The sequence below is a fragment of the Pempheris klunzingeri genome, chromosome 15 (genome assembly GCF_042242105.1).
Source record: "Pempheris klunzingeri isolate RE-2024b chromosome 15, fPemKlu1.hap1, whole genome shotgun sequence".
NCBI classification, from domain to species: Eukaryota; Metazoa; Chordata; class Actinopteri; order Acropomatiformes; family Pempheridae; genus Pempheris; species Pempheris klunzingeri.
In genome coordinates this window covers 6,236,560-6,262,482 of record NC_092026.1, presented here as the reverse complement: position 1 = coordinate 6,262,482, position 25,923 = coordinate 6,236,560, and the positions used below count along the sequence as shown (strand labels likewise).

The 25,923-nt window shown below is 41.5% G+C and overlaps 2 protein-coding genes across 2 annotated transcripts; both read left to right on the top strand.

Moving 5' to 3' along the window:
* Nucleotides 1-1,276: 1,276 nt before the first annotated feature.
* Nucleotides 1,277-4,678, top strand: LOC139213925 (phospholipid hydroperoxide glutathione peroxidase-like). Its single transcript, XM_070844630.1, has 7 exons — nt 1,277-1,357; nt 2,153-2,247; nt 2,420-2,564; nt 2,868-3,019; nt 3,852-3,876; nt 4,007-4,066; nt 4,157-4,678. Exons 1-7 carry the CDS (start codon nt 1,292-1,294, stop codon nt 4,187-4,189), a joined length of 576 nt encoding a protein of 191 aa, XP_070700731.1. The 5' UTR covers nt 1,277-1,291; the 3' UTR covers nt 4,190-4,678.
* A 1,371-nt stretch (nt 4,679-6,049) lies between these two features.
* LOC139214225 (phosphatidylinositol 4-phosphate 5-kinase type-1 gamma-like) lies at nt 6,050-18,232 on the top strand. The gene is made up of 17 exons (XM_070845022.1): nt 6,050-6,074; nt 9,360-9,388; nt 9,569-9,658; nt 9,773-9,903; nt 10,004-10,121; nt 11,226-11,378; nt 12,036-12,335; nt 12,569-12,777; nt 12,872-12,955; nt 13,880-13,928; nt 14,121-14,205; nt 14,337-14,507; nt 15,073-15,229; nt 15,355-15,405; nt 15,500-16,055; nt 17,930-18,013; nt 18,149-18,232. The coding sequence occupies exons 1-17, from the start codon at nt 6,050-6,052 to the stop codon at nt 18,149-18,151; spliced, it is 2,295 nt and encodes a 764-aa protein (XP_070701123.1). The 3' UTR covers nt 18,152-18,232.
* Nucleotides 18,233-25,923: the final 7,691 nt, after the last annotated feature.

The window sequence follows — 25,923 nt, the reverse complement described above, 5'->3', positions numbered from 1 at the left end:
TATTATTTGGATTGTTTGCTGTAGGTCAGGCCGGCGTGCAAGAGACAGCAGAGCCAAGCACAGGGCAGGGGATCTCACCTGCATCAAACAGCAGAAGATCTGGATGATAAGTGTCCGACCCTTTTTAACATGGAGCGTGCAAATTAAACTGTTGACTGATTGCAAAGCTTCTTTGAGAGAGACAATCATAGTTCATATTTTCTCTGCATTTTGTACAATTCTATAAAAAAAACGATTGTAAATAAAAACACAGACACTTTTAGGAAAAGCATATAGGCTACCAGCAACGTCAACTAAGTTTTCATGGATTGGCCTACAAATCTGTAAAACACAATGACTGTCTCGACTGTTCTAGTGTTAAATGCACACAGGGGTTCCCACACATAGGCTGAAGTTCTGTACAAAAGCCCAGTGAAACAACTTACTTACGTACTTTACTGTGGACTAGAACTCAAAGAGTGAATAAATTAAGTTCATAATCTAAAAGTGGGACAGTCCATCGCAGGCGGTGCTGAACAGTCAATCATCTCTGAGGCCTAATGTTGTGTAATGTGTGGAGAACCACAAAGACAACAATATCTATTCTTCTTCTGCTGAGAAAGAAAGATGGAGTCGACAGTTGCTGTTACTGCCTGATACGCCTGCTCTCTGTCCCATGTTTCCAAGACAGCTGATAGCATAAACATGTTTAGGTTCTTTCCCAGTGAGTGAGTGAGGCCCATACTCAGGCTGCTATAAGCAAGAAGACAGCCTGTCATTGTCCTCTTGTTTAGAGCTCTGCTCAGCACCAAACAGACAGACACACACGGCACAAGCTGGTGAACTTAGTGGAGCTTTTAGCTTCTCAAGAGACAGACATTTCCCTCAGGAGTTGTTAGAGACCAAAAACTGAGCTAAAAATAGAGTTGATATTAGATTCACATTGGTAAGGTGGCCAGAAACACGACTATAATGCCTGACAATGTTGCTCTGTGACTGCTGAATGTGTAAATAAGCAACTGCCTGCTAAAAAAACCCTTCACCACATGAATTAAAACCCCCTATGTTGTGTTCATAACTTGTCCTCGCTGCCCCGAAGTGGTTTAATAAATCAAGTTTAAACGTAAATATTAAAATCAAAAGCTTAACTTCGAAAACTAGAGCCACTGTGTGTAGGTTAAAACATTTTTAAATGACTGGAAGCGAAAGCGATCAGTGAGGATGAGGAAGGATCCATTTCCGGGTTTATATATACTCTGTGGTACCGGTGGGCGGTGCTAAAGAGTCACATGACCGCTGTCGTCAGGCCGCCATGTGGCTGTGGAGACCGACAGTGTTGGTGGGACTAGTGGGGAGCAAAGGAGTCCTGAGAAGCATGGTGAGTGCACACAGCTGGGCAACATTTGTCTATTTCTTCATGTTTGTGTGGTCTAAGTGTTTGTATATCCTTCTCTGCCTTTGCGCTAAACAACATGTAGGTCAGATTCAGGACTGCTATTTTTAAATGCAGTGTTACAGACAAATGGGTCCGATGTTGACGCAGCTGCTACCGCTAGCTTAGTGTCAAACCCGGAGCCGCTGTGACAGCATTTGGACGTCAGTTTAATCATATTAGCCGACGGTTTAGCCCCTCAGTTAGACCCAGCCGTCGAGTCAAGTAGATTTAACTCAAAATTTGTCTGTAATAAAAGCGTGACTTGTGTTGTTAGCCGTCTGTGCTGCAACATTAGCGTCAATGAATGGAGAGCGATACTTTTAGAGTAGCTGATAATCCCTGATGATAATGAAACGTAAACATGTAAAATCAGGAGGAAGCTCCACCTGCTGGGTCGTTACAATCGTCGTTTTTATGCGGCAACAGCAAACGATTAAACATTATCAGATGTTTTGAAATGTTGTCCGCACTACTCTTTAGTAAGACAGAGCAGGTCAGTAACAGACCAAACCTGCTCTGGATGTAAAGGCTGAGTTTGCGGTAAAGCCATGAGTAATGACACAAATGGGCCAAAGTGCTATGAGTAACTCCCTTGCCTTTCTTTATCTGATTCATGTCCTAAGTTTGAGCTCACTTTTGCCCTTTGGCTTATTTCTGTGGACTTTAGCCCTGACAAACCTCCAGCTGTCATATCACACACTGGCCTGCAATTAAGTTCTGTCCCTGTCCTCTGTGCAGTGTGCTCAGGTGGGAGACTGGCAGACCGCCAAGACAATATATGAGTTCTCTGCCAACGATATTGATGGCAATGAGGTGTCTCTTGAGAAGTACAGGTAAATATGTATGGTCTACTCACTATGACTTGTATAGAGTTTGGAAGAACAGCTGTATAAAGTGGATTATATTATATCTTGCAGTTGTCATGTTTAGACTTCACAAATAAGCCTTAGGGTGCAGAATTATTTTCTCAGTTTAACCTCCTGTTTGTTCTGTTTTTCCTGTCAGAGGTTATGTGTGCGTCATTGTAAATGTAGCCTCTAAATGAGGAAAGACCAAGGTAAACTACACTCAGCTAGCGGAGATGCACGCCTCCTATGCTGAGAAAGGTTTACGCATCCTGGGCTTCCCATGCAACCAGTTTGGAGGACAGGTAAGGATTTGTTTATGACAATACGGCTTTTGTTTGTTTTATTTCCTTTATTTGTGTTATGTCCCATCATTATTGTCACTGTTTCCCTCCAGGCCACTATTCATTTTGAAATAATTTCTTAATTTCTTAATTCTTCATTTTTGCACTAATCATTTCAGACAAGCATGTAAGCAGGATTCTTGCATATTTTAGTTGCACTGCTGAAAAGTTTATTTCATACTATGTAAAGTTTTGTTAAAAAAACGTTTTTTTCAAAAAAAAGTTCCAGTTTTCTAACTTGGATGTTTTCTTTGTACGGTCCAGGAGCCAGGAACTGAGGCAGAGATTAAAGAGTTTGCCAAAGGTTATAACGCTGAGTTTGACCTCTTCAGTAAGATTGAGGTGAATGGAGACAATGCTCACCCTCTGTGGAAGTGGATGAAGGCACAGCCCAAAGGCAAGGGAACCCTGGGAAAGTGAGTTACTCTCCTATTTTTCTGTTTTCTTAACAAAAGGTCTCATGACATTGTGTAATCAAAATGAGTAACAACCTTAAGTGGGACCTGAATTTAATGCTGACAGGAGATTGCTCTTTGTGTTGATTTAAAATGACAGCTTAGACTTTGTGTGCCAAGGCCATCATTTCTGCTATATTACTTATATCACTTATCAATTTCTTAATTTTAACATCTCAGGTGTTTATTTGGTAATTAAAATGAAACCATCACAGGTGATGGGGATGGAAAACAAAACTATGATAATAAGACCCATGTTGAATAAAAAAAAAAAAAACGTTGAAAACCTCTTTAAAACAGTTGTCACATGTAGTCTGACTCATAGGGAGTAGGTCATGGGTATAAAGCTGACATTGGCCAACTATTTCAGTCAGAAACTCAACCCTAAAAGTCAAAACAACTGGTATTTGTCATGACATCTTGTCATCTTGATACCACATTCACTCCATGTAGGCTTAAAAGGTGGCAATTGTGGCATCATAAACCACTGCATAGGGATACCTGAGGACTGAAACTCAAGATCTGCATTTCACCATATTTTGCTGAAAATGTGAGTTATATGCTGAGCATACAAATGATGGCGTAGAAGTAGCTTATGCTGCAGGAGAGACTTTATAAGTTATTCTTTGAATGAAATAATTAACCCTGGAGAGTGGCTACTATTGTTATCCATTGTAAGCAACTTGAATTAAAGCTGACTACACACTCTGCTCCATGAAGAGAGAAATGGCAGTCTTGATGGTTGTGCCTTTTGGTTGTGTTGTAATGTGTTTTGTTTTCTCTCTTTCTACAGCAACATCAAATGGAACTTCACTAAGGTAATTTGCTAATATAATTGCTTCTATCCTTTTTAAAGATGCATCATTGGTAAAAATTCTGTTGTATTTTTCATGGAATTTAAGCAAGAAATTACATGTGCTAATATTTGGGTGTCTAATTCCTCAACAGTTTCTGATTAATAGAGAAGGACAAGTGGCGAAGAGGTACGGCCCAACAGACGATCCCAGAGTAAGTCACTCTCACTGGAATAATACTCCGCTTTGTAGTGAGCAGTTCCTCTCCTCTGTCCATTCACTGTCCACTTATTTCTCTTTGCAGGTAGTGGAGAAGGACCTGCCTACCTACCTGTAAAACCTCCGTCCCCTATGTGTTTGTTTAACTCGTGACCTCTCCCATGGACTTCAGGGTACTGGTGTGTGTGCATGTCTGGACCAGTGACGGCCTGTCCGTAAACCCAACATTGGGGAGGGCAGGCCTGATGATCTTCAGCGTGCAGCTAACCTCCAGAACGCACTCGCACCAAACCCATGCGACCATGGGAGAGGACATTCACTAGTTATCCTAAGTAGAGGTACCTCACATCTGACTTCAAACTCAAAACAGCCATTCCTTTTTCTAGCACAAATACCATCCAGTCCTTTCTGAATGTTAGGCGACAAGTTTGTTCATGTGTCAATGCTAGTTTTGTGTCAGGACTTAAGATGCCATAACTTTCACTTATTTCTGAAAAGCTACTGATAACATTATTTGCACTGAAGTGGTCAAAGGGCCATTATTGTGTCTGTAACTCACGACTTATCATGTGATGAAATTGGAAAATAAATGCCATCTTGGACATTACAGTAATTTGTCAATTTTCATGCAAATATTGAATTAATTGATATGATAGTTACGCTCACCTTCTGCCTTTGTGAATGGTTACTATAGTGGTCATTTTATTTTAGTATTATGTTTTATTCAAATAGCCTATTTGTTTAGATATCTTTATATGTAAGGGTTTATATTACAAAATGTAGACCACATTATAACTAGTGTTGGCGAGGCAATAATGCTTTACAGTTGTCATTCCTTAGTAAAGCTTTACAGGTTTATTATATTAAGTTTCAGTCTCGCTTCAAGCACAAGTAAACCTGTCTCATTCCATATAATTTCATATTTTTGTATGCCCTTAAGCTTTATTTTATGAGTCAGTAATATCCTTTAAAAATTCCCAGGATGTTTACTGGAAGTAACTATGTGGTAATAGAGAAAACAGGAAGGTTCTCAAGAGAATTAGTACATTCAAGCAAGTACTAAATTATTATTATTATTGGACTGTTAAATGGTAGGCTTGCCTGCAGACAAATTTCATGTTTTCTAGTGTTCAGCTGACCAGTAGCGTGCACTGACTAAAAGAAACTAGTTTACGCTAGGAATAAATAGGATTTAATTAATCAGAAGTGTACCAAAGGAAGGAGGAAAGTAAGGACCAGTGAAATAAAGTGCTACCATGTTGGATATAGACTACCTACCCACTGCCACACTGGAAGCCATTATGGTCAAGACAAAAGTGAAACTAAATGTTTCATCATGCCTAGTTCTCAAAAATGCTAAAAATGCTTTTCCCACCCTAGAGGTGATCAGTTTTACAGTCTGCAGGTTTATTTTTTTTTATCTTTAAGAGAATGTTTAAAAGTAGACATACAAAACTGCATACACAAAAAAGACATCACAAACATCAATGCATCATAAGAAACGTATCAAACACAGTTGTGTTTTTTTTTCCGTCTTATTCTAAATGTTTCATGTTGTGGTGCCATGGTGATACTGACGCTGTGGTTTCCATGGAGTCCGTCTCTCCTGGTGAGCGTAGTCTTCCGGTGCGTGACGCCAGTGCGGTGACGTTCTAACGGCCGAACGGTTACTTTTGAGTGATGCTGTAGCGGCACGCGCGCACCGGCCTTTGCGCGCGGACGGTGTGACGCTGCTCTGAACGTGTCGCTGCGTTCGCGTTCCTCAGCGACAGATATCCGTCTGCGGCGTTATGTAATTGTGTGTAATTACAGCGGTGAGTGTCGAGGCAGGTGAAATGACAGGGCTTCTGTGTTGCTCCGGGGCGCCTACCGCCTGCGCTCGGTGTCACTGAGGAAGGAAACTGCCGCGCGTCGTCGTCGGGAAACCGTCCGGGAGATGGATCGGAGGACTGCGGAAACGGGGGATGACGGCCTCTGTATGCAGCTTGACTTCGGGGACACCGGTTCGTATGTCTTTTATTAGCGTTAAAGTCATTTATTGTCGGTCAAACAGCTCCGTCATTTTGGTGGGCTATTTGAAAGCCAGCTGCAGTTGGACTAAAGTGCTCAGCATCCTACCATTGAAGCATACGTGACTCCGGCTCGGGATAGCGACTTAAAGACTAGACTAAGGGAGAAATACACCCATGCCGCTGAAGCAGGTGCAGAAAATGGTTAGTTCAGGAACCTAAGCTGTGGAAATGAATTATAAATTGCTTGGTTAGATAACGGTGTCAAGATTCAAGTCACTGCTGCTCCGCTGTAAATGGTCCACAGTGTCGGTGTCTCACTGCAGGCTGACACCAACACAAGGTGCACATTAAGCATGTACACACAGTCCTACTAGACCTGATGGAGACAAGCTGCAGTTGGATCAATGCTACATCTTACCTGAATGAGTGTGGAGTACACACACATATATATATACAGTAGTAATTTGTTTTTAGAGCAGCCACTATAGTGAACACTGTACTGTTTGTTTGTTTATTAGGATCCCCATTAGCCTCTGCATAGCAGCAGCTATTCTTTGTGGGGTCCTCATAGTTTACATGGTGACTATACAAAAATACACATTCACCCTAGTGGCGTCTCAGGTGTCATTCTGCTCCTCTCCTCCACCTCCATCCATCTTCATAATTCTTTCCATCTCTCTCTTACTCCTACTAAATCTGAAGAGTGCCTTATATAATCTGATATGGAATTATAAACATAAACCACACACTAATCCCTTGTGGGTATCAGTTCCAAGCATTGCTGTAGATGTCATAGCTACAAATATAACACAATTAGCATGACGGCTTTATGATGTTTATGCCAAAATGTTAATAGAAAGAAAACAGACGTGGTTCTAATCAATCTAGCAGGTCCAACAAGTTGTCTTTGCTCATGTATGTCATCATGTTCATGCTCATGTATACGCAGTTAAATCGGATGTTTGTGCGCAGACGATTATTATTAAGTCCACCAGATTATACTTGTGTGCATAGAGCCTTGGGGCATAAAAATCTACCCCTGTGTTTAGTGTCACATTAGTGACAGCAACAGGCCGCCACTTTCTCATCTAAAGGAGAGATGTAATCCTCTTTACTATGACATACACACACACACAGGCCTTAAGGCATGCTTCTCTTATCATTGACACAAAATGTTTCATTACAAGAAAATCAAAGTTTGCTTTCAATAAATTATCATTTCGTCAATGTTTTCACTCTAACACTTTCACCAACCATCTCAAAGGTAGCCTGTTTGATACATAGTAATCGGGCGTGCTACGATGAGTTTGTCCTGTTTGTTGCTTGCAGCTCAGTGGCACATTATTCTGGCCTGACCCTAATCCCACAGAGACTCTTTGTGTGTGCGCCTGGTTACTCCTCATTGTTCTGCCTGACAGGCTTTGTTACAGTGTTAATCTGCAGGTTACAGGTGTGGCCAGCCGTGTGTGTCCTGCCACTGCACTAATGGAAAGAAACAAGGAAATCAATGAAATTATGAAGATCAGCTTATTTGTGTTTGTGCATGCTGATTTTTGTCCAGTTTGTCTATATCTTTTGTCATGTTTGTTCCATTGTTCCATGCTAGCAGTATTGCTGCTCTATGGATGGTGATGTCTGTCTGGCTGTAGTTCGGTCAGGCACTTTGGTTCAGACTTAAAATGGCCATGACATTTTTGACAATTCATTGTGCCCATGATTCCGAATAACGTGTCCTGACTTTTCCTGTACCACCATGAGGTTGACATTTGACATTTATGGTGAAATAGCTTGACTACTGGCACAAATATTCATCTCCTCCATCATGAATTATAAATTGTTCAGTGATCCCTCAGATTTCCATTTGGCATCATCATCTAGTCAAAATTTGTCAAATACTTTGGTTTATGAATAGCCTCGTTATACTTTGTGTTTAGTGCCAATTGACAAATGTTGATATGCTAAGCTAGAATGATGAACATGGTAAACATTGTACCTGCTAAATATCAGCGTGTTAGCATTGTCATTGTGACCATTTTTTGCATGCTGTTAGCATTCAGCTGAAAGCATTGCTGTGCCCAAGTACAGCCTCACAGAGGCGCTAGTGTAGCTGTGGACCCTGTTATTAATGCAGCTGCCTTTGTGAAGCAGCTCAAGAGTCAGAGTAGTGGTGCACATCTACATGGCTCCAGCAGACTTCACTATATGCTGCATGTCACTTTGAATTTAGATTCTCTTTTCATCCACTGACCCACCAACAAGAAGTCACTATTACTACATCTTAAGTTGTGTCCTGTGTTTGTGTTGATAGCAAACTCTGCTACTGTGTGTGATGTACTTAAACATGGCTTAAAGATTCATTATCCGTGCTGCACTTCCTTAATCCTCATCCTCACATGACCTGCAATTTAGCACAATGATACAATCCAAGTGGTTTGTAGTACTGTCTCTTTTCCCATTCACCTCCCTTCTGCGCTCTCTTCTTCTTGTATACACAGACCCATACAGACACAGTCCACTTGTGTCCTTCATGTCAGTGGGAAAGATTCCTCTTAATCCTTATATGTGATTGGCTGGTGGTGTATATCTGGAGACCTCAGCCAATAGCAGCTCTCAGATTAGGGAGGAAGTCAATCCAATTGAGTTTTTACCATCTCGGTACAAATCTCACTGATCCAGGAATTGAAAACGAACTGCAGTGGTCTGACTGCCGAATATCAGGTTTTTGGTTTAGGCAGGAATTTAGCTACATGTCTTTTGTCTTTCTGGATTATAATTGTCAACCTGAAGGCACTGAACTATTCTACTGGTGAGTTGACCACAAAGTTATTGGACAAAGATTGATTAAGTTAAGTTTGTATGAACACTGAAAACTGAACAACCTTAAAATAATCTCACCACAAACTCCATTAGTAGCTATTCTGGAGTTTTTCGATGCTCTATGTTTTTTTTCTGTTTTCCTGTCATGGAATTATACATTAAAATGTGCACTTTTTTGTCAACTTTAAAATATTTGGATCATGATGATCATATGCAGGGCTAACTTGTTTAGATAAATGCTAGATAAATAAATATAAATGAAAATGTACAATTTTAATGAAAAGGTGAGTTGATTGTGCTATATAAATGGTGTTGTGTACTGTTATGTATCTGGGAAACAACCACCAACCCCAGTGTGAGCCTGATGCTAAAGTTGGCATTCCCTGCTAAATCATTGATTGCTTTATCAAGCTTAATCAACCTTTTTCTCCTGCACCTTCTCTCTGTGTCTGTCCACAGATTCAGCCAAGAAGACTCAGATAACAGAGGTGAGAGGCCATTTCACACTATACACCTGTCTGTCTCACCTGTCTGTGTCGCTTTCTTCTTCCCTTTCACCTCTTTTATCTGTATTGATTCACTCCATGGTTCAATTCCACATGACCTCTGATGAGACAACATATGTAGTACCTACTGTATATCACATATACATTTGTATTTTGTGATAGATGCCGTCCCCATTCGGAGCGGGCGCAGCCCATGAGAAAAAGATTGGCCACCGGAGGGTAGATGCCTCTGGAGAAACAACATACAAGAAGGTAGGCTTGTCCTCGTCATCTGTCTCTCAGTTTATAGGTCTGCTTGGCGTCACGATTTCACAAATGACTTTCCACTTACTTTACTCTGTTGTCCTCTCTGTTCCCCGCCTCCAGACCACCTCCTCTGCCTTGCAAGGGGCCATCCAGCTGGGTATTGGATATACTGTTGGCAACCTCAGCTCCAAGCCTGAGAGAGATGTGCTGATGCAGGACTTCTATGTGGTGGAAAGCATCTTCTTTCCCAGGTGTGTTTGTATGAGTGGGTGTATGTTTATGTGCACATGTGTAGCAGGAATCTAATATATTTCTTTGTTCTTCCTGTTGGTCCCATCTTACTCCACACAGTGAGGGCAGTAACCTGACTCCAGCCCACCACTTTCCAGACTTCAGGTTTAAAACCTACGCCCCTGTGGCCTTCCGCTACTTCAGAGAGCTGTTTGGAATCCGACCAGATGACTATTTGGTGAGATATTTATTTTAACGGTGATGTGTTGAGAGTATTTTAATGTTTTATTAAGTGCAAATGTGTTCTGTTACATAAAGTACATATTATACTGTTCGCTTCTTACAGCTACAATGATTACTACAATTTCCTTGTTTATGACCACAAAAAGAAAGAGCTAATAATATTTTTGATTTGCAGTGTATATGTACATTTTTCATGTATATTTGAATGGGAAACACTACTTAATTAATTATTAAATGTAGCAAAGCCACAATTAAAACAATATGTATGATAGCTACAAGCAGTATACCAATTTACATTGTCCAAACTGGTAATTTATCTGACAAATCTGTGTTTTGTGTCTCTTGCCTGTTACATTTGATTTGATAGCAGTGTAATAGTTCATAGTAAATGACCTAACATGGGCGAAATCTACATTTGTGAAAAGTCCCCCCTGAAAGCATTTAATTGATTATCAGTGGAGTTGTCAAAGAAAACACACCTCCTGTACTCATGCACACACACACAAAAAAAAAAACAAACACGTGCTGACACACAGTGCTCTTAGCTGCACGGTTAAGCTCACATTCTGCCTGTGCCAGAGGGAGATTAGCAGACTAAAGCTGTCTTTTTAAAACTCCAAGTAATGGCAGCAGATACTCAGAGAGCAGTTCGTGTCTGTGTCTGTATATGCTTGTTTCTCTGAGTGGGCGAAAGCAACTTTTCCACAATTAAGTCAATAACTTCATTGCAGTTACTAATGCTACATTAAGGTGTAAATGTCATGGTGTCAACACCTCTAAATGTGTAACTCTCACCCACACCTAGAACGCCTTTTTGTACTCAGTAGTGTGTACACACTTGCACTTTTGAGCAAAGTTCCCCTGTTGCTGCTGATGAGCAATGCCATGTGAGTGGGTAGATATATTGGTTGGCTGTTTGAAACTTAGTTGAAACAAACATTTCACTTCAAAAGACCTTTTTTTTTTTTTTTTAGAACAAACTGAATATGCTCAAAAAACAACAAGTCTGTTTTAAGGATGTTGTATGTTGAAAGTTGAGTTGAGACACCAGTCTTAAATTGAATCTTTGTTTGTTCCTCTGTGTCTCTGCTCTGTCTAGTATTCTCTCTGTAATGAGCCACTGATCGAGTTGACAAATCCAGGAGCTAGTGGCTCCATATTCTACGTAACCTGTGATGACGAGTTCATCATCAAAACAGTTCAGCACAAAGAGGCAGAGTTTCTACAGAAACTACTTCCTGGATATTATATGGTAAGTCAGACCCATCATCTCCCTCTTAAGAATCAACTAAATATCCATTTCTACATTGTACATTCTACATTTTCAATATATATGAAAGTTTTAGGATGTAGAATTAAGTATGTATAGATACATTTCTTTACTAAACACTAAACATACTGAAACTTGTTTATGGACATTGGAAACTTGGAAAACTAGTAATTTTTCATTTGCAGATACAACAAATGTTTAAATTGCACTAAACTCAGCCCCTGTGAGGTATTGGAAGATTCAAACATTGTCAAAGGTTTTGTAATGGTGATAGTTTGGGGTGTTTCTGTACATGAGTGCATGCTTGCAAGAACAACGCAGCAGCTGAAACTTCCAGTCGTCTTTATCCTCTTTACTCCCTGGTGTTGGCCGCAGTCCGCGGTGACGCCAGCATGTGGTTTTGTAATAGATCTGAGCAGAGAGGTTGTATCTGACCAAGACTCAGGCTAAGTAGTCCTTAACAGGCTAAGCATGCAAACAGTAGAGACACACAAGGATGCACTGAGGCCTGTGGATGGGTCACGCTGTCTGACAGGTGCCAATACTGACTGCTTTCCTTATTAACAAATACAATTTTTAAAATGTCTTTGATTCTCCCTGTCTCTTTCCCTATGTCTGCCGCATGAACCCTCTCTCCAGAACTTGAACCAGAATCCTCGGACTTTGCTACCAAAGTTTTTTGGCCTCTACTGCGTCCAGTGTGGGGGAAAGAACATCAGACTTGTTGTAATGAACAACATTTTACCCCGCTCTGTACGCATGCACCTCAAGTTTGATCTGAAGGGCTCCACTTACAAGAGGCGGGCATCCAAGAAGGAAAGAGAGAAGTCCAAGCCCACTTTTAAAGACCTGGACTTTCTGAATGACGTTCCTGAAGGCCTCACTCTGGACCAGGACACATACGGCGCTCTGGTCAAAACTCTGCAAAGAGACTGTCTGGTGAGAAGGAGAAGACATAGATGGATGGACAGTAATTTGTAGATTAACACTAGTGTTTTATTTTATTTAACATGGCAGCAGCCAACCACACGTAAACTCTTTGCTCAGTAGTTGAGTAGTCCATTGGTAGTGTAAAAGAAGAAGAGGAAGAAAGGGGAGAGAAAGAGGCTTGAAAGTGACTTGTGAATTTTTAATGCACGTGTTAATGTTTTGTTATATGAATCTCCTGTCAGGTTCTGGAAAGTTTTAAGATCATGGACTACAGTTTACTGCTGGGAGTCCACAACAAGACCCAAGCACAGCGAGAGCGTCAGTCTCAGGGCTCACCTGCAGGTGGCGGGGATGAAAAGAGGCGTGCAGCTCAGAGAGCCTTGTACTCCACTGCAATGGAGTCTATACAAGGAGGCTCCACATGCAGGGACACACTGGACCATGATGATACGTAAGCCATCATTTCATCATATTCATCCTGTATTACTACTTTACTTTTACAAATGATGGTATGATAATGGTAATGTTCTCGTGTTTGTCTGTAGTATGGGTGGTATTCCGGCCGTGAGTGGTAAAGGAGAGCACCTCCTGCTGTTCATTGGAATAATTGACATCCTGCAGTCCTACAGGTATGCAGCACAAAATTCCGTTAAAGTTTCCATGTATTATCAGCAAATGAATTCATTAACTTTAACTGTCAAGTCAAGTGAAATCCTATTTACATAGCCTTAAATCACAGTCTGCCTCAGGGGGGCTTACAATCTGTACAGCATGCGCACCCTCTATCCTTAGACCCTGGAGTCCAAAGAGAAAAAACCTTTTATCAGGGAAAAAGAAACCTCAGGAATATGACAGACATGCAATAGATGTTACAGAGCAGACCAACAAAATCACAGCATTTACAAATTATGATGACAAAATTTCTGAAACACATAGATATAAAAGTATCTGGAGTATATGGATCCAGGATGACATTGTGCATCAAATACGTTTTTGATTCTTAAATAAACCTAAAGAAAAGGACTGATACATTTATCATGACCATCAGGATCATGATAAATGTGTTTTGAATCTGATAATCATATATTGTTATTTAAAGAGGTTTCGACTGCCTTCTCAGGTTGCACTTGTCATTTCAGTCGGATTTTCAGTGGACACTTCAGGACACATTAAAGGCAAAGTCAGATTTTTCTCTGGTTTCAATGTCAGGAAATTGTTAGGTTTAGGCTGACTATAATCCAGGCATTATGTGTCTGCAAAGAGTATTAAAAGATGGAGAGATATCACAAGAAAAAAAACCAATCCCAGACATGTCATACTGTGTTTAAATAAATACAAAGAGGAGACACAGGACAGCCATAGTCAGAACAAGCGTGGACATCAGAAATGTGAGGAGGGCTTAGTACAAAATACTGTCTACAAATACAAAGCAGTTCTTGAAATGTTCAACATTGCAAGTCAGACTGTTTCCTGATTTGGCCCTGAGTTACCAAGTGACCACTGTGAGTCACTGAATGAGTTAAACTCTGTAATTTAATTGTCTCGTCTAACAGAATGATCAAGAAACTGGAGCACTCTTGGAAGTCCCTCATCCATGACGGGGTGAGTAGCCCTCACGTAACTGTTACGTAATAGGCTGTAACTCACTAAATCATATTAAATTTTGGCCTTATTTTGTCACTACGCCTGTCTTTAGAGTAGTAGGTTAAACACCCTGCATATGAAAAAGGGCAACATCATTAAAATTGCCTTAACTCTGTCTCTTTTCTCCGTTGCTGCCTCTGCCCCCCACAGGACACAGTGTCAGTTCACAGACCTGGTTTCTATGCTGAGAGGTTCTACAAATTCTGTAGCAACACTGTCTTTAAGAAGAGCTGCTGTGAGTACAAATGTGCATATCCTCCTGACATCAATGTCAACAAGCAATCATTTAGTTTTCGTTCATATTAATTATTGAGACTTCTACATTCTGGAATGATTTTACATGTAATCAGTCTCCTGCATTCACAGCATTGAGATCGTCTCCATCAAAGAGAGGACGAGGCGCCCTCGCGTCCAAGTCCAGTGCTGGAACAGGTTCAGTTGGGCAGTGTCCCTCAGTGAGTGATGAGAGGCAGGAAAACCTGGACAACTTGGAGAACCTACGAGGAGCTCGCAGCTTCCCTATGGTGGAGGACAACGGTACTTTACTTCTTGTAAACTCTATCAGTCCACAATGATATACAGTCATGACATGTTACACACAGGGTTCGCTGAGGGATATTCTTCTTCATTACAAGGGAAAATGGGTTGCTTAGTTCCAAACACTTAAACCCAGTGGTTTACTATTGCTTGGCCATGTGGCAGTAACATTCATCAGTGCTTATGAAGGCGAGCCGCCCTCATTACAGCTAGTGAGAGAGGGTGAACTGGTAACTGCTGGCCTTCCCTTGTTACGTTGGGTTTCTCTGAGTGTGGCACACTATTAGCTCTAATTGTCTGCAGCTAAGAGCTCCATTTTCTCTTTTAATGAAATGAAACAAGTCTTTATTGATCCCTGCAGAGAATTAGAAGTGCAGCAGCACTACCGTAGTAACAACAGAATCAAAGTAAAAGTAAAACTTGAATAAATCAATACTGGATATTTCAAGATAAAAAGTACTTTAGAAAATGTAATGCAAGGTGTACAAGCATGGATTATTTACTGTCCTTATCCTGCATGTATTTCATGAACCGTTTATATTTTTTGGTTAATTGTGCATATTAGTGAGAGAGCCACCCTGCACCCCTCCTTCCTTTGAAGACGCTACCACAGCTTCTATCGCTACAACGCTCTCTTCTAACAACTCCTTACCCACCACCCCCTTCGATACACCAGAGCACCCACGCTACAGGAGACAAATGCATTCGCCAAGTGTGGCCAGGTGAGAATGATTGCATGAATTTGCAATAATGAGTTTTTAATGGAAATATTCTGTCAAAAGAATAGTCTGTGCGCCCTCTCCCTCCTCACTGATATCACACCCTGTGTCATCCTGTTTGCTACCAGATCGCAGAAGGTGGAAAAGCAGGACACCATAACAGTGGAGGTGGAGCTCAGGTACACACATATACAGCAATACCATACTAGGGGAATATCCTCAGCTGCCTGTGTAATAGTAGTTTAACAGTGTTCTTTGTGTTGCTTTGTACAGTAAAATCCCAAAGAGCACGGAGCTCACACAGCTGACAGACATGACCTCACCCAGCCACCTGTCACCTGATCATCAGCCCCATCTCATAGCCTCATCCACCCCTCCCTCTAATGCTCCATCCTCCACATATTCCTCCTCCACTCTTCCTCCTTCCCTGCTGCCTTCCTCCTCCGCTGCTCAATCAGCTGGCCGGTCATCCTCCACACTCACTTCATCCATCCGTCCGTCCACCAAACCGCTCACGTCTCCTGCACCTGCTCAGTCTTCCACTCTTTCCTCTCCAATCGTCCACTCAGCTGCACAATCCGCACCTCTCACCTCTGCTCCGAACACCTGCACCCTCCCTCCAGCCTCAGCGTTTACTCCCATCTGCCCCGCTTCTCCTCACACCTCCACCCAGAGCCCCTCTCACCATCTGCCCTCGACCCCTCCCTCCTCCCACCCCCCAAGCCCCCAGGTGCCTCAGCAGGCTCCACGTGCATCGAGCAATCAGCTGTCTGTGTCCAGCAGCCACAACTCACTGGATGGGGAGGTGCCGGTTTCTGACATCTACTTCGTAAGTTCCCATTATCATGTGTCACTGCTTTGGTTTCCTCTCCTGGAGGATGTTAGAAATTAGATAATGAGCTAGTTTCAAAGCTGAAAGGTTAACAATGGAAATGATTTTGACTGTTTATACTGAGGATCGTATGTATCCGTACACATTGTTATAAACAGGTCGGTACTCTGCAGGAAACACTCCTCACTGTTTTGTTGTCAGAGAGCAAAGATAACTTTCCCTCTTCTGTTTGTCTTTGATCTACTGGGTGTCTTGCAGTGGCCCAGTCAGGACAGCGTGGTAGACTTATGATGGTGAGGGGGGGAGGGTGTGTGTGTGTTACAGTGTGCATGAACTATGGGGTTGCTCTCGCTGTCTAAAAGGCTTTTCCCCAAAGCACGAGGCTGCCAACAGTCGTCTTTCCTGCACAGCATGATGTATTTATATCTGTCAATCTGCATTCGTGTACCCTGTCAATATCATGCACATTTGTTTCATTATAGCATTCATTCTCCATTCCCTCTCTTTCCTTTCTCTCCTTCCATCTCAAGTCTTCCCTCATCTTTCTCTTCCGTTTCATAATAACTCATTCAATTCACTTCATTTTGCCGTGCATACACTGTATACATTTGTGTGTTCATCTTCATGTGTGTGTGTGTGTGTGTTCATCCGTCAGTATGCAGATGGCAGATATTGGGTGTACTCTCCAGTTCTTGGCCGTCGTAAACTAAACTCTAGCTCAAGTTACAATGTAAGTCACCACCAAAGTAGTTTGAGTCATTTGTTCCACGCACCATCGCATTGCTGGTAACTGTTCCATTGGGACTGTCACAGGCACAGCTGCTTATGGATCTTCAGAAGTGTTGAAAAATAAAGCTACTGTGCATTTTCACATGACTTATTCATTGTCTTCAAAAATGGCACTGCATTTTGATTACTGCGGCTTCTGAAGGGCCATCATGTGCATTTAAATGGAGCATGCATCTGTATGTAACATGTTACAAGTAAATGCTAATTTAAAATGTTAAGTCCTGTAGTTAGTTAGCTGTAGCTTGTGTTGGCTTTGTGCTTTTAATGATTCCCCAAGCGTCTGCCCTGCAGGCAGCAGTGGTGTCAGTGCTCGGCTAGAATGAAATCTGCCTGTCTGACATTGGAAATCACCTGTTTATTAAAGCTACACTTGGAACAAGTATTTCTTAATAACATTATATATTCCTGACTAAATTTGAAGCAATGATGTTTCAAAACAAGTTTCAAAACAGAACATTTAGGAATGATCAAGAATTAGGAGTTTCACTGTCAAAATCTCCACTAATCTGTTTCATGGAGACTGTGTGGGTGTGGTTTGATCTGATGGGATTGACAGTGCTGGCAGCACAAGCAAAGCAGCCCCACGTCATCAGATTTTGATTCAAATGTTTGTGAACTCTGATTTGTGACATCACCTATTTCAACCTCAGTCACGCCACTTCAGACTATTGAGAAATATGTAAAAAATGAAAACAGATATTTGTGTATATATATAGAGGATCCCATCTGTCATAATAAGAAGCTTATTGAGATCATATCATTTCAGAGTCCAGTTGTAGCTAGAATATCCCGAATATATCATCACTTCTTAGTGAGACCCTTAGAATTTCCTTTTTTATCCTTATCAAGCTACAGTTTCAGATACATCTTCATGCAGAGGAAGTGACACTTTAAAACATAGACCCAAAGCAAATTGTCCTCTAAATAGTGATGAGCAATCACAGACCGACCGTGAGCTCACAGCGTGCAGCTGAAAGATTCAACATGCAAAGTTGGGCAGCTTTAAACTATTTCCCAGCTCCCCTCTAATCTGTCTCCTCTTGTCTCATCTGCCCTCTGCTGCCTGTGTTCGATAACAGCAGAATCAGGAGGACCGGAGCTGGGTGTACTCTCCTCTGCACTACGGCTCAGAGTCCAGAAGGGGCTCAGATGGGGAGAGTGAGACAGTGAGTGTGCATTTCTTTCATCATTTATCATTAATTCACAGAACAGAGACCAGTGAATATGCTGTATTTATGTTTGCTACTATCCTGATTCTTCTCTATTTCTCCCCCTCCTCTTCTGTCTCTTTGTTCTCTCAGTAAGTCACAGTGAAGACAGCAGTGACGGGTGGAGTCAGAGTATATGTCTCCATATACAGAAGATGTGACGTTTTAATACTCAAGCCGCCAGGACATTCTGAGGATTGATGCTGGTTTCCCGAGCTGCATGTGAAAGCTTGCTTTGCCAACAGAAACTAAAGGAATGTACTTCAAGCATTTGAGTATACAATAGTCCAACCATGCAAACACTCATACATTTAAACTATCAAATAATTTGCAAAAAAACCATCATGAAGCATCGATTCCTGGGCAGTCTGACTGACATCATGCAGAGAAATGAACTTAAATCACATGGTACAATCAGCTGAGTGGTACTGTGAATGATTGAGTCAGGTGTTATTGCATCCTGCTGTCTGCTGTTTTTAGGTTTGTTAGTGTTTATGAGTCACGCTGTACTGTGGCAGCTCTGACTATGCAATATGGACATACGCGTTACTGATTCCTCTTTTGGACTAATTCATTACTACTTTGGAGTTTGTTCATATATTTATTTTAATAGGGACATGTCAAAGTGTATATAAATTTATTTTTTAGCACTTTATCAACATACATGTGGCTGCAGTTTTTTGAAACTGTATATGTTTTATTGTTTTGTCATCAGTTTTTGTTTGGAAACACTCAAACGGGTGCTGTGTATGCACAGTGTTGTGTTTTTCCAGTGGTGTGTGGTGGTCCACTTAAGAAACTCTGATCTGACATTGAATGGTTGTTTAAAATGCCTTATTGACAAACTCATTTTCATACCTGTTTTTGATATTTCGATCACATGTAATCATAAAAAAAAAAAAAAACATTCAGAACATTTTATTGTGAGTAAATACCAAATATTTAAAGCAGAGTGAAAACAATATAGATACCGTGCATTTACACCTCTTCAGGATTTAGTACCAAGAGATCAAGAGAAAAGAAGTGGGAAAAAATGGTGAAATTATGTTTTGTAAATTGTTGATAAACTGTGTGTGCGCTTAAGCACATGCATGTAAGTCTGTACGTGCCCTCATGTCTCTGTGTGCATGTGTTTGCATGCATATTGACGTGTGATTGGGAGACATGTAAGTGTAAGATTTTTCTGTCCCGTCTATTTGTCAGATTGTCAAAAGAGTGACCTCCATTTGTTGTTACAGGCCCTGAGGGTCCGAAGCAGCTATAAGCATGTTGGCTGTGTGAGAAAAATGAAACATAGATACCCCTTTGAAGACACTGGATTGATCAGAAATTACCCAAATAAACTGACATAACCTCAGTTTTCTGTAGAGTTTGGTAAGAAAATAAATCTACTGTTTCCATAGACAGTACCTTCCTTCTTCCGTACGTGGGCATATCTGTCATAATGAGACTTCCTGACTGTGTCAACAAGCACTGTAACATGTTACTGTATTATTTAAGTCTGCTGGAGCTAACCTGCCTGTTTGTAGGCAACAGTGTTTGTAGCTGATCACTGTGTAAAAGAAAATAAAGATTATATTGTGTAAAAAAAATAATTTAGGTGGATTTTTTATATTTTTGTAAAATAAACAGTTTCACAAATGAGCTGAAAGCGGAGAAAATTCTCAGTTGAAAAATGTTATTTGCACAATTAGTCCACTAGATGGCATCACAATGTCTCACAAAGGACCGTTCTAGGTCCTGCCACATATTCAGTGAAATCTCATACAGTATTTTGTGCTACTTGAAAATTCAAGACTCTTAATTGCACTGTAAAATTAAATTGCACAAAGATATGTGCCAGTACATGAGCTGCCTATGTGCTATGGTTCATTTTATTGTGTTCTTTTATTGTGTAGCATAAAGAGAAGGCTCATATTTCAAACACCCCTGTCTTCCCCACATCACACTGACTTTTTAACACATACAAGCATAATATATGAAATCTTGATTGCTTTACAGGGGCTGGCCTTTTATGTATCTGCACAGGCTTTGCTGCTAAAAATACACTGGAATAAAACAGAGAAGAATCAATATGGCTTCAACCAAAACAGCCTTTTGGGATCTTAGCTGGCTACCTGCAGTAATAAAGATTCTCTCTATTTCTACAGTATATACACACACAGAAAAAGAGAAAATAGTAAAAGCTGTAGTCAAAAGCCCCCCCAACATAAATATTACATTGAGTGCAGAGTGAGTTCACTCTATTCTTCTCTGTGTGTCGGTCGTACACAGAAACATATACAAATACAAATAGGACACACTATCAAGATTTGCGTAGACGTATCAGTGTTCACAATACATGCTGCGATCACGTCATGCAACTGCTGAATCACTGGCACCTTCTCTGGTTCTGTTCCAGCACTGGTCAGTACACATGTATCGCTGAGTGTATGTGTGTGATTCACGTGTGCGCCAGAGTTGTGAAAGTCACTCAAGGTGACAAGTCAGCCGTGTCGAGCCATGATGGAATGTGTGATGGACAAGGATCAGCAGCCGTCTGCCCAATTGTCCTGGAATTAAATTGTCTCTCTCTCTTTGGTTTCTCCCTCTTTTTGTCCTTCTACCTCTGAACACACACACACACACCTAATCCTTTTGCTCTTCATACCACATCCCAAATTCCTTCTCCCTGACATTCACTAAGAAGGGTGTTCCCCCACCAGTGCAGTGGCTCAGCTCTATCCAAAACTTCTCCTGTGTGCCACAAACTTCTATTGTTGTCAAAAACTATTAAAACCACATCAGTGAGCCTCGCTGTTGCACCAAGTGACATGTTCCTTCATAATGATGAACTGTCCAGCTGCTTGAGGAATTTGTTTGGCCCTTTTTAAACTAAAGCATTTATTCTGAACCAATTTTAAAGTCTTCATTAGATACAAACAAGCTCAGTGCTTTGAGCCACACACAGATGGGGAAAGTCAAAAAAAAGGTATTGAGGCATGGACTGGAGTCTTTTTCCCTTTACAATAGGAAAAACTAAGATATCATCAGCTTTATCCTTTAAGCGCTGATGGGTGATTTGGGCGTTGTGGTGACGTCAGACCTGCACGGTCCCTTCTGGTTAAAGTTTGTTCTCCCAGCATCCACCTGAGGCTTCCCTCTGGCTTCCTCCCACAGTCCAAACTCATGCATGTCAGCTGGAGTAAAGACGACAACAGACACAAATGTCTTTCTGTGGCACTTTGCTTCTGCTCCTCCCTCCTGCTTTTTGCCATGATTATCATAAGATAAGCACACAAAAAAGTCAAATGTAGAGTAAGGAAACAGTAAATACACCTGACCATAAAGACAGAATCTTAATGTTCTCTATCTAGAAAGATTTCATGAACCTAAAGAAATGAAATGAGGCGGCGGCATCTGTACCTGGAGTGAAATGGGCCATCGCAAAGCTGAGCTTTCATCTGTAGGAAACATAAACTAATGCCTTTGTTCTTTCAAAGGAGACAGGGGCGAAAGCCACAACAAACAAGGTGAGTGTGCTACGTGTGTGTGCACATACATGTGAAAAAGAGAGGGAGAGGGAGGGAGGGAGGGAGATCAAAGCAGGGGGCATGTTTTTGAATCTCTGTGTGGGAGGTGAAGGCTCACCTACCCAGAATGCCTTGCCTCACTCCTTACGGCCCACTCAGGTTTTTAGGAGCATCGCTTCTCTTTGCAGTGAGCACATTATGATCCTACCTCTTCATCAGACATCTCCAGATATTCACAGAGCGTCTTCACATGAACTGGTTGTCAACCTCTGCTCTGTTCAATATGAAATGAATCTCCCCCACACAGTCAGACGTGAGATTCTCAGCTGCTGAAATGCACATCGTAGAGAGTCTTCAGAATATCAACAGAGTCTTGGTTGTGTCTTACTGTAGTGTGGAAGAGTACCACTAAATTGGATCGCAGCCCATCCGCCCCTCCCCCCAATCTCATGAGGGGAATCGCAGCATCTCTTTTTAACTCGGCGTGAGAAGCAGCAAACAGATGTCTGTCTGTCCGCACAGGGGGAGTGTGGTGCCCTCTCACACACAGATGAAAAGCCATGAAAGTCTGTGTGTTGCGTTGTCAGTGTCTTAAGGCAGTGTTTATCTTTGGCAGGCTGAAGAAAACAAAGCCATCGATTTCTAATCCTAATCCCCTTCTACTGCTTCTCTCCTATTGATCACCTATCCATCCTTAATGAGATGGAGGGATAGAGGGACGGAGGGCTGATGAAGGACAAAACTTTCCCTGCCGTCTTTTCCCTCGACCCATCTCTTTTCAGTCTGTCTCTCTCTCTCGCTCATGGGGCTTTCACTAACTTGATGTTCTTTATGATGGAACGGAAAATAATAGCAGCCCGGTGCTTTTGAAGGGGTTTATCAAACCCGGAGGCCTGCAGAGCCGCGGAGATTCACCTGGATATTGAAATTGGATGACATGGATGAATGCACTAAACACACAGGAGCACATGCATGCATAACGCAGTGAGAGTGGACTGAGTGTCAGTCTAAACAGCGGTAATGGTATTTCTGCCTGTGTGCTGCCATGTCTCTGAGTCAGTGATATTCTCTGATAATGACCCGTTACTGTTATCTAAAAACTATTTCACATCCACCTCATCATAAAACTAATATTATTGAAGCTGTGGAGGAGACGACTCCCTCTTGCTCATAAGTGCACATTTATGTCTGCTCTCCCTGGTTTATGTCTCTGTCTAATTCAGTGGAGTTGGTTTGATGCTCAGAGAACTTACAGACTTAATAATAAGAGTTAATGATGTTCTTCCCCACTAACTTTCGTTGACTTATCAGTTCCTGTTATTGGCTTTCTATGCCCATCTATGGCGTGCATGCCACAGCAGATTCTACCATTAAGAAGATACTCAGGGACTGTGGGTTTTTTTCTCTGGATGAAAATATGAAGTCGTCAGATGGTTGAAAAAATATGCAACCACAGCAAAAAAAGAGGAAAAAGTAGTCACCAAAGTACAGATGGAATAAACTTACTTTAAAGCTGTTCTAGTTTTTACTATTATTTCTGTCTTATAACTGTTATTTCAGTTGAATGACTAAATACAAGAAAAGGTGATGAACCTACGGAGAGTGATCAGCTATATGAACAGTTTTAGCATCTTTCAGCTCACTGTTTTGGTTTCACTCCCCACAACTTTGATGTTTTGGTTCATTCTCCCAGTTCTCATCAGTCTTGTTTCCAGGCAACAGAGTCTAACGGTAAATATCTGATAAATATCGCTTTTTGCTGCCTTTTTCAGAATTAAACTGCAAACTTGAGAGGTGAACACTGTGGAGCATTTAGCAGCTGAACAGCACGAGCTTTCACCAAAAAAGTTACGTTCATCAGAAGGAAATCCAAATCACGGTATAGGCGAGTGTTTGCTAGCATTGCATAGCATAGCAATTCGGCAAATGTTAAATGTAATGAGTGCCTTCTTGAAGAGTGTTTTACGTTTGTTCATGTGATTTTTTGTCGCACTTCACTTGTTTTGTTATCATTGTGTTATGTTTTATTGCGCTCCGTACCGTTATAACTAACTAAACTTGTGCAACTCAGCTAAAATATTCTGCTATTAATTAGCAGTTTGGGATTTAGTGTTGTTATCAAGGACACCTTGTCTTCAGACCACCACAGCAGTGCACATATGACATTTTTATTCAAATCTGAAGGGCAAGTTTGTAGCGAAGGAAATATCTAATTTGAATTCTCATATGCTGAAATTTTCTCTTGGCCTTGTTTACATGGCTAAGGAAGCCCAGACTGTCACTCTTGTATACATAAAGTCCTACGCACTAACTAATGCTCGTCGCAGTGAAGAACGAATGCTTGACCCTTTGTAATCCTCTGCCCATCCAGAGGGATCACAGCAGCATTTAAAAGTAGGAAAAGATGTCAACCAACCATTACCGTTAATACAGGGGCTGTGGAGGGTCCTACCCATAGAGATTAGATCATCACCATCTGGATCCACTTTTATATTCGTATGTGTTTTTATCACCTTGTCTTACCACTTTATTATTTTACTATTATATTGTTACTTATAATGTCTGTTGTAATAGTTATTTCATTGTTCTTTTATTATTTCAGGAAGGAATTTGTGATATCTGTTTTAAAAAGTATATAGATACATTTATCAATATGATCATTATTGTATGGGCCTACTTGACCCTAACCTGGACACGCACAATGTCAGACACTAAACTAGCTTGTGAGGAAGAGAGGAAAGGTCTGGGACACCTGCAGATGATGTTGGAGATCCTGAGACGGTATTTGTGTTGTTTGCGCACAGACTGGTGGGATTAATGTTAATCACAGTGGCATTCCCTTTGGGATCATGGGTAAACAGTGAATCTGATGTGGGAGGTCCACTGGCCACATCCCACATTCCTTAAGACTCACCTCTGACAGCATCTCACGGACATCCTGGACTTAAGGTGAGGTACCACCAGACACAAATGACAAACAAGAAAAGACTCAGGACGATTATCGAATTGGAGGATTGCAGCCCTGAGAGCTTTCAAAACAAAGCCAAGTCTTCTCTTACAAAAACAAAACATTGCTTTGCTTGCAGAACTTTGGAGAAAATTGGATGGTTTTGGGGATATAATGCATGTCACTGCAAAAAATGGCACCCTGGGGATATTTATCCCTAAGTGTGTGATAATGGCTGCAGCAGAAGTCATTAATAGCAGGCTAATGTGTGTCAGATGGTACCTGTCCAGCAGCAGCAGCAGCAGCAGGGGAGAGAGATCCAGGACACGAGTGACTGGCCAGCATAATGAGAGGGATATGGCCTGCCAGCTTGGGCAGCTGCTTCTCTAGTGGGACTGTGAAGTGTGTGTGTGTGTGTGTGTGTGTGCTTCTCTTTTCATTTTCTCTTGCTCTTTCTGCCTCTTTTCTCAATGTATTTCCCATCAGCAGCATCTAGACACGCAGCTACACACACACACACACACACGTGCACACACACACACGTGCACACATACAGACAACCTCATCAGGGTTACCGTGGGAATGCCTGTGGCATTATGTCAGTCATTGAGATGATGCCTTTAATCCTGAAACAAATCTAGACTTTGTGTTGTGTGTCTCCGGCTGTGTGTGTGTGAGCGTGCCCGTGTATAAAGCCCAATCTCACACCCATTAGATTACGGCTGGCCGCGCAGCAAAGACGCCCCACTGCCACTCCCACATGGAAGAGCAGGCAGGATTAGCCAGCTCTATACCCGCCCTAATCTGGGGACAAAAACCCACAATCGCCTCCCACTGAGAAACTGAGACAGAAAGATTCAATTTGATCTGCCCTCCTCAATATAACAAGAGTGTCTTTTAGGGTTAAAATTACTACTGCTCACTCTACCATTGTGGATTCAGCCCTAAACGGTGTCCCTTTTTATCCCCATGATCGATCTCTTTTATCACAGTTTGGAACACCTACAGGTCGTGCTCTATGGCAGGGAATGCAAATGGGGGAAAAAAGCTTTTCCATTTGTGGCACCACAAGGTATAAGTAAAATGTAATTTCCAAATGTAAATCAGACCAGCTAGGATTTGTATCTGTGTTTGAGCATCTTTTTAAGAGTCTACAGGCATGCTGGCTGCTCTGTGAGGCTGTAGTTAGGCACAGTGGTGCTTTGAGCTAAATGCTAGTGTCGACATGCTAACCTGTCACAATGACAGCGCGTCAGCATGCTTGCATTTGCTACTTAGCACTTACTAAACAAAGTACAGCTGATTGTCATTGGCCATAAACCAAAGTGATGGTGAAATTACATTTGTGGCCTGATGATGGAAGTAGGAGCAGGTCAGGGGTCACCAAAGTTTAAACAACTCACCCTGAG

Coding starts and splice junctions, on each gene's coding strand:
- LOC139214225 (XM_070845022.1), top strand. CDS start 6,050: ATGCAGCTTGACTTCGGGGACACCG. Junction 9,389..9,568: donor AGAAGACTCAGATAACAGAG/GTGAGAGGCCAT, acceptor ATTTTGTGATAG/ATGCCGTCCCCATTCGGAGC. Junction 12,778..12,871: donor ACACTGGACCATGATGATAC/GTAAGCCATCAT, acceptor GTTTGTCTGTAG/TATGGGTGGTATTCCGGCCG.